This window comes from Apodemus sylvaticus, chromosome 11 (assembly GCF_947179515.1).
Source record: "Apodemus sylvaticus chromosome 11, mApoSyl1.1, whole genome shotgun sequence".
Taxonomy (NCBI): Eukaryota; Metazoa; Chordata; class Mammalia; order Rodentia; family Muridae; genus Apodemus; species Apodemus sylvaticus.
The window spans coordinates 84,594,594-84,612,613 of NC_067482.1; the positions used below are offsets into that span (position 1 = coordinate 84,594,594).

At 38.3% G+C, this 18,020-nt stretch overlaps 1 protein-coding gene across 1 annotated transcript in view; it reads left to right on the forward strand.

The window, feature by feature from the left end:
- The window catches only part of Abca13 (ATP binding cassette subfamily A member 13), a 450,643-nt gene extending 433,464 nt beyond the window's left edge, over window positions 1-17,179 (forward strand). Inside the window, exons 55-57 of the mRNA XM_052199718.1 lie at window positions 12,253-12,358; window positions 14,325-14,462; window positions 15,704-17,179. Of these exons, the coding sequence (XP_052055678.1) occupies window positions 12,253-12,358; window positions 14,325-14,462; window positions 15,704-15,802 (343 nt within the window). The 3' untranslated portion in view covers window positions 15,803-17,179. The remainder of the gene's footprint in view (window positions 1-12,252; window positions 12,359-14,324; window positions 14,463-15,703) is intronic.
- Window positions 17,180-18,020: the final 841 nt, after the last annotated feature.

Genomic DNA, 18,020 nt, shown 5'->3' on the forward strand with positions numbered 1-18,020 from the left:
TTTCTGAACTTGTACATATACTGTCGAAATGAAGTCTGTTCTTTGGAGCAGAGGAAGATCTATCTTTTTTATACCGTTTCCCCTTCATGACAAAATATCTGAGATGCTTCTCTTAAAAAAAGAGTTGTGGTAATATCATGATTCTTCCATGTCAGAAATTTTGTCCTCATTGGAGATGGCAGACTGTTGGCTCAGATATTCTCAGGCTATTTTTGATGTGGTCAAGTTAGTAGTAGTCTCCAGATTCTCAACATCTTGTCTAATTCAGGGTCTCTATTGTATGAGGTAGAGATGGGTGGACAAAAATTTCACCTTTCAGTTTTACTTAACACCAACATATATCACTGACTGATTGGCAGGGACTGGGAAATAAATGTTTTATTCTGCCTCTCTTAGAAAATACTCTTAGAAGCAATGATAAAAGGGCCAGAGTTCTTGGACACACTAGTATGAAGTGGAGTTTATTTCCTTATAATGGAAACTATGAAGATAGTGGTGAGTCATGTTTCAAATGTGGTGGGCCAGTGACTATTGTCTTGTAGCAGATGTTTTGATGCTATTTTATTTCTCTTTGTGTAGAAAGACACTTTTTGTACCCTTTTAATGGTTACTTTGAAAAAAGTTCTATCAGTTTTCTAGAGAATGGGTCTCAGACTATTCACAGAAATCTGTTCATCTCTATGCCAAAACATCTGTCTATATTTGTTTCATATTGGTATTGTGCTGGTACTCCAAGAGACTATGCCCACCAAATGATCAGGCCAGGTTGTTGAGTAATGGCATTTGACCCTTCTTTTTTATGAGTAATATGTTTATATTATTTTATTCATTAGTATGATTATGGGGCATTGGATAAGGCACAGAAACATTTTTCTTATAAATGAGATTTTATTTTAGGAATCATACTAGCATAAATATTTGTGTGTACAGCAAGGGGTCAGTCACATCAAATAGAAATCTCCATGGCACAAAATCAGAAGGTAGTTTTCATTGTTCTACGTAGTTCATCTGTCTTATTCGGTGTGTGGTGGGATCCTGAGTAATGCTGGAAAATTTTACCCTCTTCATAATTCATTCTTACACTTTCACTCCTAGTAGCACCTATCTCCCATTTGGGACTCTGGTGTCTGTGATTGGGTTCATGCCAGGATTCCTGTCTGAAGGGCTCTGTATTCCATGTATGTGAGTAGTCTGCGTGACATGCTCTGACTCTTTACTTGGATGGTGTGCTTTGAGTGTGTGTTCCCTGCTGAGAAGCTGGGTCAGTTAAGAACTTTGTGAGTTTGGTAAATTGCTCTTTTTTTTTTCAATGTGGGGTGGGGTGGGTGGACTGGTGAAGTAATTGGAAGTCCCTGGGCTTTGTATCTATATATGTCCTGTCTGATGAGGTAACATCCTAACCTTTATGCAGAGTAGGAAAATTCCCAGAGTCTGCCTTATGAGTGCATTTCTTAAGCAACAAGGGCACAGTTATTCTTTTAAGCAATCCCTGCATGCTTAGACAAGTATTCATTTTTCTTATTGTACCATTTTAGAAGTGATTAAAATTGTTTGAATAGACTCTTATAAGGTATAAAGGTTATAAAGCAATAAAATCTCTGAAAACTGAGCTCAACATGTAACTAAGGCCAATCTCTTAGACACACTATGTCCTAACCCAAACTTACAATCACAGAGAAGCAGAATAAAGTAGCTGGCCCCGAAACCTACTGAAGAGCATCCCGTGCAGGAGATGGCAGTCCCTTGTAGCTTATATCTCTCTATATATGGTGGCTATGCAGGTATGTGTGCTGACTTTAAAGCTCCTCACCTCAACCATGGCATTTTCTTCTTAGACATGACCAACTAAAAGCTCTAGGGTTCTCTTTGGGTACCATTCATGAAGAAGACAGAAAGTAGATTCCTGTAGATTTTCGTAGGGTGTGTTCCTAATCTCAGTCACAGGCTGTGAGATAAAAGGTTGTGATTGCTTTGATCCTGTTGCCTTTGTGGATATGACTATGAGAATTACTTGGTGGCCACTTCTGTTGTAAATCGACTTGATGCAATTTTCTTAATTCTTCATCTTCTCAGAACACAGAGCATAGATATTTGTGATGAGATAACCAAGGCTTTCATTTGTTTACTTTAAGAAAATAAATACTGGGTAGTATCTTGATGTAATGGCCAATGGTGTCCTACTGTGTGTCAGTAGGGTTATGCAAGATCTCTGAAGAATGACTAGATCATGTCAGCTCCTATTTGGTTGTTTGATTATTTGTTCTCATGTCACTACAAGGTTTTCAAATGGTATTATCCTAGCTATTAAAATAGTGTTTTAATAACTTATAAATTCTTTGAGCATTTAATGTTGCTAAAATAGATATCATGATGTCAGAATTTCAACTTCCCTTTATGCCTTATGAGTGCATTTCTTATGCCAAAATGGGGAGGTAAAGTCCTTGGTCCTATGAAGGCTCAATAGATGCTCCAGTGTGGGGAAATCCAGGGGGGTGGGTTGTGGGAGTGTGTTGGGTAGCGGAGCATATTCTTGGAAGCAAGGGGCGGGAGGACGGGTTTGAGGTTTTCGGAGAGGAGGGGAAACCTCGAAGGGATATAACATTTGAAATGTAAATGAAGAATGTATTCAATTTTAAAAATATTAAAAAAAATCAACTTTATGTATAACCATTGTGTTACATGCCAACTTTCTGTTTTAAAGTGAAAGAAAATATTTTTCTTGTTAAGATAAAAAAATAGGAAAAATGATTTTTAATATTGTCAACTCTAAAGGTATCTTTTATATATCAGAATTCTGAGGTGTCTCTATCATGAAGAAAATTGGTCAGAGATTACCATTAGCACAAAACACAAGATACCAGATAGGGCAGATCTTTTCTCACGTTTCTGTCCTAAAAGTAAAATGGCCAAGGTGGTCATGAGATGGATAAAAGCTGCATTATATTAGAGATGAGGTCACTTCCTTTTCTGTCCTGTTGACTTGGCTCTGACATAATTTTAAATGTTCTATTTTGCTTGCTCTCAAAAAGGAAAAGAAAACAAAATGATTTGCATTTTGCTGTTTAATCAAGGGGAACTATTATTTTGCTCCTTTTATACTAAATTGTAACAAGGAATTTTCTGCATTCTGTGCTTTATCAAGTACCAAGGTACATGCAGGGATGCTAAGTACAGTGGCAGGGAAGTCCATGGTTCTTTCGTGCATCTGGCAAGGACATCCTCATTCTGAGTCCAGGGTAAGTTTTTTTGTACCTGAGCACTAAGATATCAGGCTACTTGAGTGGAGGAAGAAAGCCCTACTGAAAGCATCATGAAGAGAATTCTGGGGTAAGGAGTCAGATGAAGGCAGCAGATACTGGGGAACCTACAGGCATCTATGAGAATTTGTTCTTTTGTTTGCTGTACTAGAGATAACACCAAAGACCTGTATGTACTAGGCAAATGCCCTTAGCCCAAGTTTGACTGTTTAATTTTTTCTCTTTTATAAAATATTTTTAAATAAAAATATCCTTATAGGTTTTTGTTTTGTTTTGTTTTTAGAATTCCATAGAAAGTGTTTTGGTGATAGTCACCTTCTATCCCCACTGCTTCCCAGATCCACTCCATGTTTCCTACCCACCCAACTTTCTGTCTTTTTCCTGTTTTGATTTTTAACCAATCAGGACTCAATTTGTGCTGCTCAATATTCTCGGATATGAGGTCTTTCACTGAAGCATGGTTGGTTTGTTCAGGGCTACATGTTGTATCCCAGAAGCTAACAGTTGCTAATCATTCCATGGCTAGGGGTGAAAGTTCATACCCAACTCCCATGTTCAAGCAGGATTTGTCCTGCTTTGTTGTATAAGCTTTGTGCTTGATGTTGCAATCACTGTGGGTTCCTATGTGTATTTATCCCATTGTGTCCAAAAGACACTGTTTTCTTGAAGCCATGTACTGCTGCTAGTTCTTACACTATTTATCAGCTTCTGCTTCTTCTTCTTCTTCTTCTTCTTCTTCTTCTTCTTCTTCTTCTTCTTCTTCTTCTTCCTCCTCCTCCTCCTCCTCTTCCTCTTCCTCCTCTTCCTCTTCCTTTTCCCCTTCCCCTTCCCCTTCTCCTCCTCCTTTCCCCTCCTCCTTCCCCTTCCTCCTCTTCCTCCTTCCTCCTCTTCTTCCCCCTCCTCCTCCCCCTCCTCCTCCCCTCTTCCCCCTCCTCCCCCTCCTCCTCCCCTCCTCCTCCTCTCCTCTTCCCCTTCTTCCCTCCCCTTCCCTCCCCTTCCCTCCCCTCTCCCTCCCTCTCCCTGTCCCTTTCCCTCTTCCTCTTCTTCTTCCTTTCCCCCCTCCTCTTTCTTCTCCTTCCCCTCCTTCTCCCCCTCCTTCTCCTCCTCCACCTTCTATGGTCACTGAGTCTTGGAGGGAGTGGGTATAGGATATATGTGCTATTTTGGGCTGAGCATTCTGCAGTTTCTTATTCTCTGCATCATAGCCAGTTATAGGTATCTATCTGGATTACTCACTATCTACTGCAAATAGGAGCATCTGTGATGAGGACTGAGAAATGCATTGATGTATGGGTACAAGGATAAATTGTTAGGAGTTGTTTTAATACTATCTCCATGTAGTAGATTAATAGTAGTAGTTACCCCAGCCCCCAGCCTGAGTCCTGTGATTTGTCTAGCTCTATACTCTTTGCCCGGTATTGGTGCCAGGTATGGGTTTCATATTGTGGGATACTTCTTAAATCCAATCACAAAGTGGTTGCTTATTCCTCTGATGCTTAACTTTTGAGTCAAATCTTTCCATCTTGAAATTAGCATGGTCTCCTATGTTTGATACCTATGATTCTGTTGACATTTATTATTGGTACTCTTTACCCGAATGCTGAATTATTGATCAGTGCCTAGTAAAATGATCAGAATGTGGCTCTATTGCACCTTAAATTGGCAATATCTCCTATTAGCTTATACTTTGAATGCTTACTCCTCAGTTGAAGGTGCTAATGCAGATGCTGTGAAGTCTTTAGGTAGTAGGGCCTACCTGACAAAAAGTGAACCACTGAGGTAAGGGCTCTATTGCTTTTGACTGGTTCCTGATTCTGTGTTCTTCTTTTTGGCCTGGTGTGATAGAAAATGTACCACCATAAGATTCTGCAACCATCAGTTGCTCTGCAAGGCCTGTTCTGCAGTGACAAACTGAGACTCTCTGAACCTGAACAAAAACAAATTATCCCTCCCTTATGTTGTACCTGCCAGGTATTGTGGTCACTATCTTCTAGATGCTAAGAAGAATTGTCTTTGAGAGATGTACTAATATGACTAGGGCTTTCCTATTTTGAGAAACCTCATTGTCTACCCATATGATCTTGTCTTTATGTTCAGAAGCTCATTGAGGTTCACTTTGAAGACAATCTCTCTCCCAGAAGGCATACTGTGCCACATGGAAACACTCTTTTATATTGTTTAATTATTATTTGATAACTGTCAGGGGTTCTTTTATATTAAAGTCTTGAATATATAACCCTCATGATTGTCCTTATTTGCATATGACTATTGGGAAAAATTTTAAGCTCAACTTAAGGAAAGTTGAATAACAAAGGCACTTAAGATGAAAAGATGCATTTGTGGAATGAGACCTAGTTTCTCCCAGCACTGCAGGAACTAAGATGAGTGAGAACAGGAATGACCTTAGAACTGTTTATCTATGAAGAAAACATCCCATCTGTGAGCAATGGTGCACAGGTGGCTGTGAAGAATAAAATGAACCTACTGTTGTCACAGTGGTCATTTAAAGAATGGAGGAGTGCTAGTCATTAGAAGACATCCTGCTGCAAGCTGGGATTTCATACTTGAACTTATGAATATTGAAATTGTGAGACTTTCTTTTCCTTTGAGCTGTGTGAGCTAAACAAGTTCTTTAGCACCAAATGAGATTCCATTCCATGTTTGGGTTACAGAGCTAAAGATGGTGATATATAAAATCCTGAGGTATTAAATGAAATAACATGGGCTTGGTATCTCACTTTGGACAGATAAAGACAATCCTCTGTCTCTCTACTATTTCCTTGTCTTTCTGGATGAAGACTGTCTTAGCTACTGTTCTATTGTTGTTAAACCCCATGGCCAAGCAACTGACAAAAGATATTTAATTTGTGGGGCTGCTTACATTTTTAAAGAGTAAGACAATGACCATAATGGCAGGGTTTGGTAAGGTCCAGGGAGGTGTGATGCTGGAACAGTAGCTGAGAGATGACATTCCACCTATAAACAGGAGGAAGAGAAAGGAGACACCAGGCCTGGCATGGCCTTTTAAAACTAAGTGACACGCCTCCTCCAACAAGGGCACATCTCATAATCCTTCCCAAAATAGTCCACAAACTAGGGACCAAACATTTAAATATGTGAGCCTGTGGAGGCCATTCTCATTCACACCACCATAAAACGTCAAATAATACCTGGGATCACGATGAGGATATTTTTGTGCAGATATACCAGCCTCATACCACATAGCTACATATATATCTGTTACCTACCCAGCATCATTCACCTTTCCTGAGAATCACCCTTAACTCTGTCTTCCTCTGTTAGCAAATAAGCTACTGAAGGGAGATGACTAGAAGTTGTCCTATTGCACAAACACAAAGGCATGAATGAGCAGGATATAGTATAGCGAGACAAGAAAGCTGTAAATAAGGTGACTTGGTCTGAAACATATGTGCTCCTGTATCCCCTGGGAGGGAATACTCTTATACAGATGATTGATGGGAGCTCATGTAAGAACTCAGAATCATGGTATGCTATGCTCTCTGTGCTATTATTATATCACAAATAGGAAAGTACCATTTTTAAAATTTAAAAATAGATGTTTTATATTCCAATTGTGTGTGTATCTGTTTATGTGTATATGTGTGAATGTATGTTTAGATTCCTTATGACTCCAATGATGGAATTCAATTGCATATAAAGAGACATCTAAAACAAAATTTAAATACTTATTACTTTAACTCAAATATTAGCTTCTATACCTAGAAGTTTTTGCCTGTGATTTTAGGAGGTATACTTAAAAGCCAGAATGGCAATACACTTGCAAAATTTAACACACCAGAATGCTTCTCTTGTAGTTTAGAGACCATGTGTATTTCTTTATAATTATGATGGTAGTACGAACTCTTTTAGTGTTCAGCAGCAGTTAAAGAATAACTAACAGTCATAGGACATTCATGTAGTACCCTAGCATTTCACTTGTACTTGTTATAAATATGCTTGCACAGTTGATATTCTACTGATTCTATAATTTTCCATTTTATAGTTCATATAATTACAAGCATTTTCTCATTTGAAAATTCTTTGTGGATATATATTTTAATGGTTGAGAATAAAATCATCATATTTTCATGAAACATTTAATTTTCATTTGAGGTAAAATATTTTTCAAAGGGAGTCTAGGGCTAAAAAGTGTAAAAGTTCAGGGCTTCAGTTCTGACTTGTGGTGTCATTTTGGTCAGTACCTGCTCACTTACTCTTTAGTGTCTGTGCTTGAGACTCCACTGTGTTCCTGTGCTATTCATGCTTCTGTTTTAGTATTTCTTACATATATTACAATTAATAAGCAATATATCACAAAGTATTTTTAAACATAACTTTGCGTGCAGATATTGCTGCTCACTTCTTTATGTGATGGCTACTACACAAATGGTGGTGCATACAGGATAATCCTTAAGTGTTGGTTCAATAAGTGTGTACATCAACATGCAATGCACTAACTATGGCTATGCTGAAACTTTTCAGCCTTTGAAAATAATTAGTAATTGAATAAGTACTCCACGGGATTTAGATCACTGGCACACCAAGGCAGAGATGAGAAAGCAAACCTAAATCAAATACCTAAGTTAGATATGCCATAGTTAATTTAATGATTTACAAAGATTTGTTGTGATTGTTAAATATACATCCTTTTATAATTTTATATATTGCTGATTAATCTAGACAAAGCCATGGACATTACCTTCCTACAAAAGGGATTTTTTTCTTAAGAATTAAGTTTTTTTCTCCTGTTTTTCTGTAGCAAACCTACAATGTGTTACTTCAAATGAAATGTAATTTTGAAAGAATTTAAAATATTAATATGCTTATAGACAATTTATTAATTTTTGGGATTTAGCAGGAATTTTTCAAAATACATTAAAAATATACTATTAAAGGCTGCAAACTATATTAGTGATGAAAGTGGCCATAAGGTCTTCTTTCCCTTCACCACCCCCCAACCAGCAAACAATCTGTGCTTGCATTATCTTGTCTGCATTCATGGAACTTTCTGAAATAAATTCTGGGCTTTTCAATATCAAATAAAGTGATATTTCATTCTGGCAAAATCCTGCATAGAGCTGAAATTACACTATTTATTTATTTACTTATTTACACAGTACCAAAAGCAGTTCCAAATGACTCAAGGAAGAATTATTTCTGTCCTCAAACCACCTTACTAGGCAGTGCCTCTTCTTAGGCCCATCTCCAGATGAGATGGCTAAGCTTGGAAGCCTCACCCGGCTTTTTAAGTTCATGAATTTTGTGGGAGGGATGCAGGCTATCAGGACCCAGCATCTTTGTCATAAACCCTTCATAACAGTAGCAGACTATCTAAAAACATACTGCCACCCAGCATACCCCAACCAGGAATCAATGCTGTGTTCAGTAATAGCCAGGAGCCTACTCCATGGAGAAGCTTCAAAGTTCCAGTGACCCACCTCTTGACCTTGGGAAGTCCCTTCAAGCATTTGGGCTTATACTTTTGTTGCTTAAAGTATGGAAATGTCCACCCATTCTGCAGTCTTGGTGAAGACAGTGTTGGAAGTCTGTGTAAATCAGCACCCCGCCTTTTTCTCCTATGGAGCAGAATAAGCATTGATATGGATCCCCTGCATGGATCTAGTGTATTAGTGTACAATTCTAGAGCTGGCTCAATAGGAGTGTTACAGAATTCATTTTTATATGGGTCCATGTGTGTGTATCAATACTTATTGACATCTCAGTCATGTGTAAACTAGAAGCCATCAGTCATTAGAGGGATCAATAGTAGTAGAATGGGTTTCAGATACAAAGTTTCCCACTCACTACAGAGCTCTATGATGGGTAGAGAACTCAATTCCCAAGTATAAGGACAAGATTGCTGTCAATATAGCACTAACAGTCACTAAAGGAACAAAACTCTATATAAATGTTCCACCACTGACAGCCAAAGCCTCAAGCATATGACAAGGACAGAAAAGTAGCACATGGTAGCCTACAAAGACCATTATAGCTACCAGAGTTGATGGTAGCTTTTCATAAAATGTTCTTTATATGTTACATGTAGTTGGATATCCAGAGACTAAAGTCCTAGATAGTTCTCAACAAATTTGACCATTTTCAGGCTTCAGAGTGCTTTCGACATGGAATTCAGGATTGCATAGAGGAAGAGGACCCCAAGAATTCAGAGCTTAACTCTTAGCTCTAACAGGAAATGGCCTCCTGAAGCTGTTTCCACAAGATTCCCTGGAAACTTAAGAGGACTTCCTAGTTCCCTGTTACTGGGGTTTCTGCTTCAGTAGCGGCCTCCTATTGATTTTTGGCAGAAGGAATTACTCCTGTCTTAGTCACAAAAATTCTGCACTTACATTCACAACTATAATGGCTGTAATGGCTCTAGGTTATGATTCTGCTATTATCAAAGGTTCAAATTTGTTTTATTTCAATCCCAAATGACAATCTGTTTTACCCTTCAAGATCATCACTCTTGAACTGACAGTAAATAGTACATGTAATTTATTCTGTTTGATGTCTACCTACTCCATTCTTAGAGAAAGCAGACAGCTACGCAGTTGGATGGTCACAAATGGATCCTGTCATTTTAACAATGCATATCTGAAACAAATGCAGCAGATTAGGAGGACAGAATGCTGGACACACAAATCTTAGAGAATGTTCACTGAGGGGAGATGGTTTTGTGCACTATGAATTCAGATACTGATTTCTAGGAAATCTATGTACAGTCTGGACATTGTTGTTGTCCTTATTATAAAGTGTTTTCTGATTCAGTATTTTGTAAAACATTGTTTTCCATCGCCTCTAATTGATTAATAAAGATATCATCCAATAGCTAGGTAACAGAGAAGGCAGGACTTCTGGACCTAGCAAGAGGGTGTTTGGTAGGCACCAAAATGTAAGACAGTTACCAGGAGAAATTCAACATGAGCAGGTTGCCAGGGGAGTCCATAAGGATACATATGGTGAGCAAGACCAAGATGACAAGGTCATGTGCCTGGAAAATAGGCTGGGAAAATTGGGTTGAGTACTCAGAACCAGCCCAGCTTAGCGTTTGAAGCTTTTAATAGACATACCAGGTTTCTTGTCTGGGAAATAAAGAGGCAATAGAAAAGCCCCCAAATACTTTACAGTTTACAAGGGATATCTGTACCCTAGCAAGTTCTTGTAATCTTAAGCAACCTATCCTTATCACACAGACTCAAGGTATTAAAAACATTAATGCATTATGGTCAGTTTTACCTAGGTAAATTTAAATAAATGTATGTTTTTATCTGGTGATTGCTTTTACTTTTGCTTGCATATCAGAATTTTATGCTTAAGTCCCTATTGCTGAAAACACCACACATATTGGTCATGTGTTGTAGAAAAATAAAGCTGGTTATGAATAGGAAGCTTCCTTCCTCCTGGATAGATTTCAGAGCACTGAAAAGTATTGCACAGGCTGCTGAGAAAAAAAGTCATCAAGAAACTTAGCCAGTGGTGAACCCCATGAACTGTGATAATGACTAGTGAGGCAAGATATGCTCAGAGGTGCAAATAATGGCATGAATGTTATAAGACCAACCAACTGCTTTCATGTTAGTTGTGCTCCACAAAACCAAACCAAACCTAACCAAACCATATCCCTGGTACTATACTCTAAGGAACTATGAGTAGGAAATCGCTGTGTCTGGGGGCAACCAATGACTGGTAAATTTTTAAATGGCATAGTACAAAATTGCCTTCTAAGTGGGTCTCTCTCTACCAATGGATTAGTGAGTCTCTCGGAACTCATAAGACTCCTTGTACAGTGAGCAGTGGATAATGAAGAACTGCACAACTCACTAAAATATGAAGAATGTGTACCAGTCAAATGCTCAGCCACAACAGATCATCTGTATCAACATCCCTAAAGCTCAGGAACCATCATAAAGGGGAAGATTGGAGCATCTGAACATGACCAGACCCCTGTAACTATGACCTCACAGTACCTGTGGTTGCTCTCATAAGACTTGCAAAAGACCAAGCCAATTAACATTTTATCAGAGGGGAAATGAGTGTTTGAGTGTCTACCCTAAATGAAGAACTATGGACAAATGATGGATTCTGGAGGAGAGAAAGTCAATTTCCTTTTAGACCAAACACTAGCATCTGGCTGCACACTCACGACTATATTGGCCAACATAAATTGCATTCTATGTGTTATTAGGAACATGACGCTGGTATGGGTAGGAACGTGGGAAGAATTGAGCAGGGTTCTGGCAGTTAATATGATCAAAATATATTGAAAGAAATTCTCCAAGACATAAAAATAGTTATTAAAAACACAAAGGTTTCAGAAGCCTACTACCTTCTTGAAGATTACTATATGAGATTAGTGTGGCTCTGTACTTAATTGTGTTGCTGAGATAACAGTGAAGCAATCTACCCAGCAGTGCTTGGCATAGTAGCTCTATAGATGTAGGCCTCTGGGGCCATTAAGAGATTCTCTGCCCACTGAGGCTGACTCAAACCTGGAAAATGTTTTTACATAACAGACACATAAGCCCTTCAGTCACTTATGTTTTCCTTTTCATCTTTTCCCAATCACAATTTAGTCATTGCAGGCCTTGAAGCAACAAACCCGGAAATGTGCTTCCCAGGCTGGTCTCCAGGGTAACCTCTGGCTTCCTCTAACTCAGCACTCCGCTTTTACAACTTGCATTTTCACCTCAGCTCTTTTATGGACTATGTACCGGTTTCTGGATTTGCTGATTTTTTTTTTTTTTTTGAGTTAAGCCAATGTCCCTGTCAATGGAAACAAGTGACAGCAATGGCAGCAATGGTGTTATGGACTTAAAGTTAACTTCTCCACATTATATATTTGAGAATCCAAATACCCCAGTGATTTCAAGGAGTTACTAACTTTCTCTAGGTCTGTACAAATTGCTATATAACACCCTCACTGTAAGTCAATATATCACACATGTAATGCTACCCATATTTTTATTTGACTTAGGTTTGGTGATGGTTACACAGTCAAAGTTTGGCTCCACAAGGAAGGATGTCAGCCTAGTGCCGTTTCTGACTGCTTGAAGCTCCATTTCCCAGGAATCCAGTTTAAGGTAAGTTGTATGACTTTTCCAGAAAATGCATTCACCCCAGATGAGGTATCAATGACAAGCTAACAAAAGGATACCACTTGTAGTTAGTTTAGTGAACCAGTAGGATTATTTGGGGTTACTTACAAGAGTGTGAGTTTACTCAAAGGTGGTGATATCACTAAATAACCAGCTTCAGGAGGAGGGGCTAGTCCCCCAAACTGTACCTCTGGTATTGTCTGCGCTACTTGCAGGCATCTCCAGTGGGGAGAGTCTCCTCTATCCTGTTATTATTTTATAACCTTCAGGGAGGCCTTCATGGATTTTTATATCTCTCTGTTCCCTGAGCCTTGTGAGTTTGCTATGTTTCATGTCCTATGAGTTTCTCCTCCCTTCAGGAGGGGATAAAACAGCTATGCAGAGAGATAATCCTAATAGCCTGTGTTACCATTTTTAGCCAAAAGCATATTATACATGTATTCATCATTTTTCTCTTTTAGTCCACACTGCCAAAAGACAGAACCTGCTGTATTTTTGCCTCTTCATGAATGATTAGCCATGTCTCTCTATCAGAAAAGCTTGGATTGCAGACATTACTTGACCACACTGGTAGATGGCAGGATTGTATGGTCACTTGTGGGACAGTCCAGGGGAGACTGATTGTACATGCTCCTCTCTTGAATTGATCGCAGCTCCACTGTGTAGTTCATTTCAACTGGATGGAGCTGCAGAGATCAATTTCTTCTATATATTTGTTATGGTGTTTACAAGCTTGGTAATTTTAATATTATATAAGCTGGGACATTTTCTTATTTTTCACAATGAAAGGAATCATAGGCTTGGAACCATAATCTGTTAAGTTGATGTGAACAAGTATGGTGCATGGGCTAGTAGCATCTTCAATTGGCGATATCCTTTAGGCACATAGAAAGACAGGTTTGGACCCACTCTATCCAAGTTGGTCTTTTGACAACGTAACTAGATTGTTCTTTTACACATTGAAGTTTTAGAAGCACTGAGTACAGTTCTTTCATTTCTAGCTTATTTTGCACACTCTTACTGTATAGCCTGATCAGCTTGAAACTCACTATCCAGCTAAGGATAGACTTGAATTTAGACCAAATTTCCAACTTCTGCCCCTCAAGTACTAGGCTTACAGGTGTTGGCACCAAATTTATTCTTATTTTATATGCATGGATATTTTGCCTATGTGAATGTCTATGTAACAGGTGCATGCAGTCCTAATTCCGGAGGCCAGAGGAGTGCATCAGATTCCTGGGAACTGAGATGTAGCCCATTGGGAGCTCCAATATGTGTTCTAGGAGTTGAATCCAATCTCCTGAAGAGCATCCAGTGCCCCTAACCACTGAGCAATCTCTTCATCCTGGTTTATAATTCTTTTAGATAGCTGTTACTCTTATGTATCCTAGCTTCTAACAGGTAATAGGCATTAAGTAGCCATTCTTTAATCATTTTAACAAATAACCCATGAGATACTACACTATCATTTGTGTTCCAGTACAGTTCTAAATTATCTCCTTGGGAAAGCATAAAAAAAAGAACCAGAGTGAGTAGACTACTCACCGAGAGTTGTTCAGCTAGTAAAGAAAGCATCTGAGACCTAAGAATCCCTTGATGCTTGTAAAGTTCGGGGAATCCTCAGATATTTTCATGATGCTGTATTCACATCCTTTTTCTGGAGCATCTGTAGGCTATTTCTGGTCATTAAAGCTTCTTCTAGTGCTTATGACACAGTAGGGCAGAGTGGGACAGGGCATCATCTGAATCCAAGTGAATGCCATGGGTCTAGTGCATCGTTGGGTAAACTGTAGCAATACACATTCATTAGTGACTCCCAGCATTAACCTACACACCTTACATGTGTGGCTGAAAAGACTCATTTGAATTTATTTATAACAAAATGTAGTGCAATTGACTTTCTTCAGTGATTTCTAATATTTTCTGACTGCTCATATTTTCTGACTTTTAGGGACAGCGTCTTAATTTATTGGAATATCATGTGCAGAAGAGCTGGGAGTGTTTAGCTGATTTGTTCAAAGTTCTAGAGAACAACAAGCGTCTCCTGAATATTGAGCACTACTCCATCAGCCAGACCACGCTGGAACAGGTACCCCACTTCAAACAGCACAGCGTACATATTAGTATTGTGTATAATTATATGCATATAATTATTGGACTTTATTCATTAGACTTTAAAATTAGATTGTTTCTTTAGTACACCATCTATTTTAGTTAACTTAACTCAATTTTCCAAAAGTCTAATAAAGATGGCCAAAGTTCGGAGGCCTGTCTCATGTGCTTTGCTCAGTGTACAGATCTTTGTTCATGTAGGTGCCACAGTCCCTTTTATGTAACATCCCTTTCTAACTAGTCAATCCCAAATGATGGATTCATTCTGCAGTAGCAGAACAATAGCTGACTCTGAGGAAAATAAAAATTTTACTAAGAATATCAGCAATGTAAACATATTCAAACTACAAGGAATTTAAGTATTAAGACTTTGCAGGTGACTCTAGTCCTTATTTTGAGAGCTGACTGTTCAGAGGATTTCTCTCTCTTCTCTTCTCTTCTCTTCTCTTCTCTTCTCTTCTCTTCTCTTCTCTTCTCTTCTCTTCTCTTCTCTTCTCTTCTCTTCTCTTCTCTTCTCTCTCTCTCTCTCTTTCTTCTTTCTTCTCTCTCTCTCTCTCTCTGTGTGTGTGTGTGTTTGTTTGTGTGGTAATAAAGGAAAGGGTGGTATAAAAGTATGATGTCTACCTTTCTAAAAAATTATTTAATTTGTAAGTAAAATATAATTACTTCATTCCTCCTTTCTTCAATTTTTTCCTTCAACCACATGCATGTACTTCTTTATGCTTCCTCTCAAGCACATTATTATTATTACAATGAATAAGCACATGAGCTCATGCATGGGCATACACTCACACACACACACACACACACACACACACACACACATTCTGCTAAGTCCATCAAGTTTTCTTTGTATGTCTATGTTTTTAGAGCTGAACATTTGATAACCAACATCCAATAAGGAGTTTTGGGGACCGACTGGTTCTATTCCCTCAGCAGTCATTATTGCCTATAGTTCTTCATCTAGGGGTGGAGCCATGTGAGAGTCAGCAATTATGTTGATATATCAATTGGAGTTGTTCTAATTCAGGTCTTCCTTGGCTACAATATTGTTGAGATTTCATGAATGTACCTTCTCAGCCATGTCTAGAATACATAGTCTCATCAGACGTGGCAGGCCTCCAGCTCTTCTTGCCTGTTTGGACAGTATCTGAGACATCTCCCTTTATAATGGTCAATATCAAGTGAGTCAGTAACTATTTCATCTTTTTCTTTCAGGTCTTTGTTAATTTTGCCACTGAGCAGCTGCAAACTTCACCCTTTCCCGTTGGTCCACTGTCCACAGATGCTCAGCATCTGTATCACTCACGCATCTAGGCACCAGAGGAGGAAGCCTGCCTCCATCACAGCTCATCTGAGACCAGACACGGGCACAGCTGAAGAGCTGGAGGAAATGCCAGTCATGTCTTCTCTCCTTTGTTACTCTGTGCTTATTAATAACCAATCAACTGAAAGGTTACTCTCCAATTTTAGACTCTTTGAGTTATTTTTCTGCTGATTGCCAATCCAGGTGGGTGACAGGGTATCTGTGACAAACACAGAAATGAACAGACAAGAGTCCAAACTAAGAAGTGCAGGAACCAAGAGGACCATCCTATGTCACCCTAGCTGCACACTGCATCCTCCTTTTACATAGACCGAGTCCTTAGCAAATTGGAGTTTTTCACATCTTTAAATAAATGCCTGGCAATTTAAATTCAAACTTTCCCCAAAACTAAGTGTCAATATGGTGTGATATGAAGATATTGCTATATGGCTTCCTGCTTTATGTCAATCTATCAGCAAAATTGAAAATGTTTGTCATTTATAATCCTCTTAGAATCCCATCGACTAATTTTATATAGTTATAGAAGAAACTAAAAGTGGGTTATGTTGTTAATTTGGATGATTACTTCTTGTCTGAAAATTCTAAGCCTGTTGTTTTGAGCTGTTGACAGTCCCATGTTGCATTAGCTTCACCTAGAGCCTTGTGGAAACTCATGTTCTCAGGCACAATCTCTGAAGGATAGAATCTCAAGTCCCTGGGTTGTGGCCAACACTCTAGGCTTAAACACGCACAATTGCATGCAACTAAATGGACAGTGTTGGGAGCCAATGGCCCCCAGCAGTCTAGTCCTAGAAGGACTAAACATAGCACATAGTAACTAAATACTGAGCTTTAAGTATTTTTCATAAGTTCTCTAAAAAAAAAGTCACTCTCAGAATTGCTGCCCTCAATGATAGGGATCCAGTAGGGTTATTAAAATAATAAATAACAGCTTACAGTTAATAAAATGTGTAAAATCAAAGTGTCTACCACTAAACAGAATTTCCAGTCAGACACTGCTGAACATTTTTTTTACAGCATTTTCCTAAATCTTGATGATGGACCACATTAATTTCCTTGCAGAGTTTGGCCTTAGCCAGCATTAGCACTGAGCAATAAAAGCTGTGCTATGCAGAAAGAACTCCATTGGGCTATTTTTTCTATACTAGGACTTCCTTAAACCTGCATTTTTGGATATACTTTATATCTAAGATATTTTAACTATAATGATTGATCCTGTCATGAGAACTTTGATGTCACTGGTTTTGATTTTCATGTATCAATCTCATAAATTACAGCTTTTGGTGAAGAAATTTCAATTTACTACTTTATGATTTCCCTTTCTTCCTATTCAGATATATTTCATTTCTTTTCCATTGTCGAATCAATAAATAACAAATTGTGAAATATGAATATATTTATACTGCAGTGAATAAATGAGACGTGTTATAATTTAGCCTGGTTCTTGAAAGTCATTGTGTTTGTGCCAGTGTCTTCCTTGCATCTTTATTTGTGTCTTTGGGGATCCAATTTAATTTGGGTAAGGAGGAAATGGAGCAACTCCACATCTTTTACAGTTTGAAAGGTTAAAATTTAATTGAGTTGTGCTCTGCGATGTCCTGCTCTTAGGGGTTCTTTTCTGTCTTTGAAGTGCTGTATTCTTGAAGTTTGTGCTTCAAGGTATGCCTTTGAACAATAAGCAGGAAGAAAGAGAAACCTAACATGCTAAAGTGGCACATCCCAGAAGACTGGACACAAAGGTCAAATCTTATGCTAATGTTGAAAATGCCATTACCTTTAGAAGTCATGTAGATATTTTATGCCTTTGCAGTTAAACACTTGTCTTAAGACTTTTGAGCTGAAGGGCACACAACTGAGACTTTTAAACAAACTATCTTCTCTGGAAATCATCCTGAGCAGAAACTTTATAGGACAGAGATTAAAATGCTAATTCCAGAAATGTTGCCCTTACTATATGCCTTAGCTTCACTAATCCTATATTAAAGTCCACATATAAAATAATTTTAAATATTCAGTGAAATATATATTAATACTTGATGGCTTAAAGTTATAGTTTTTGTTTATTGAATATAAAATTGAAAAGAAACGTAACTGATGATCTTAAAGTATTTCAAAAGCACATATATTTATTAGTGTTCTTGAGAATAGCTTGAGTTATTCTTAGTTACACATTTGCTCACCCAAACCTGGGGGAAGGATAACTTACAT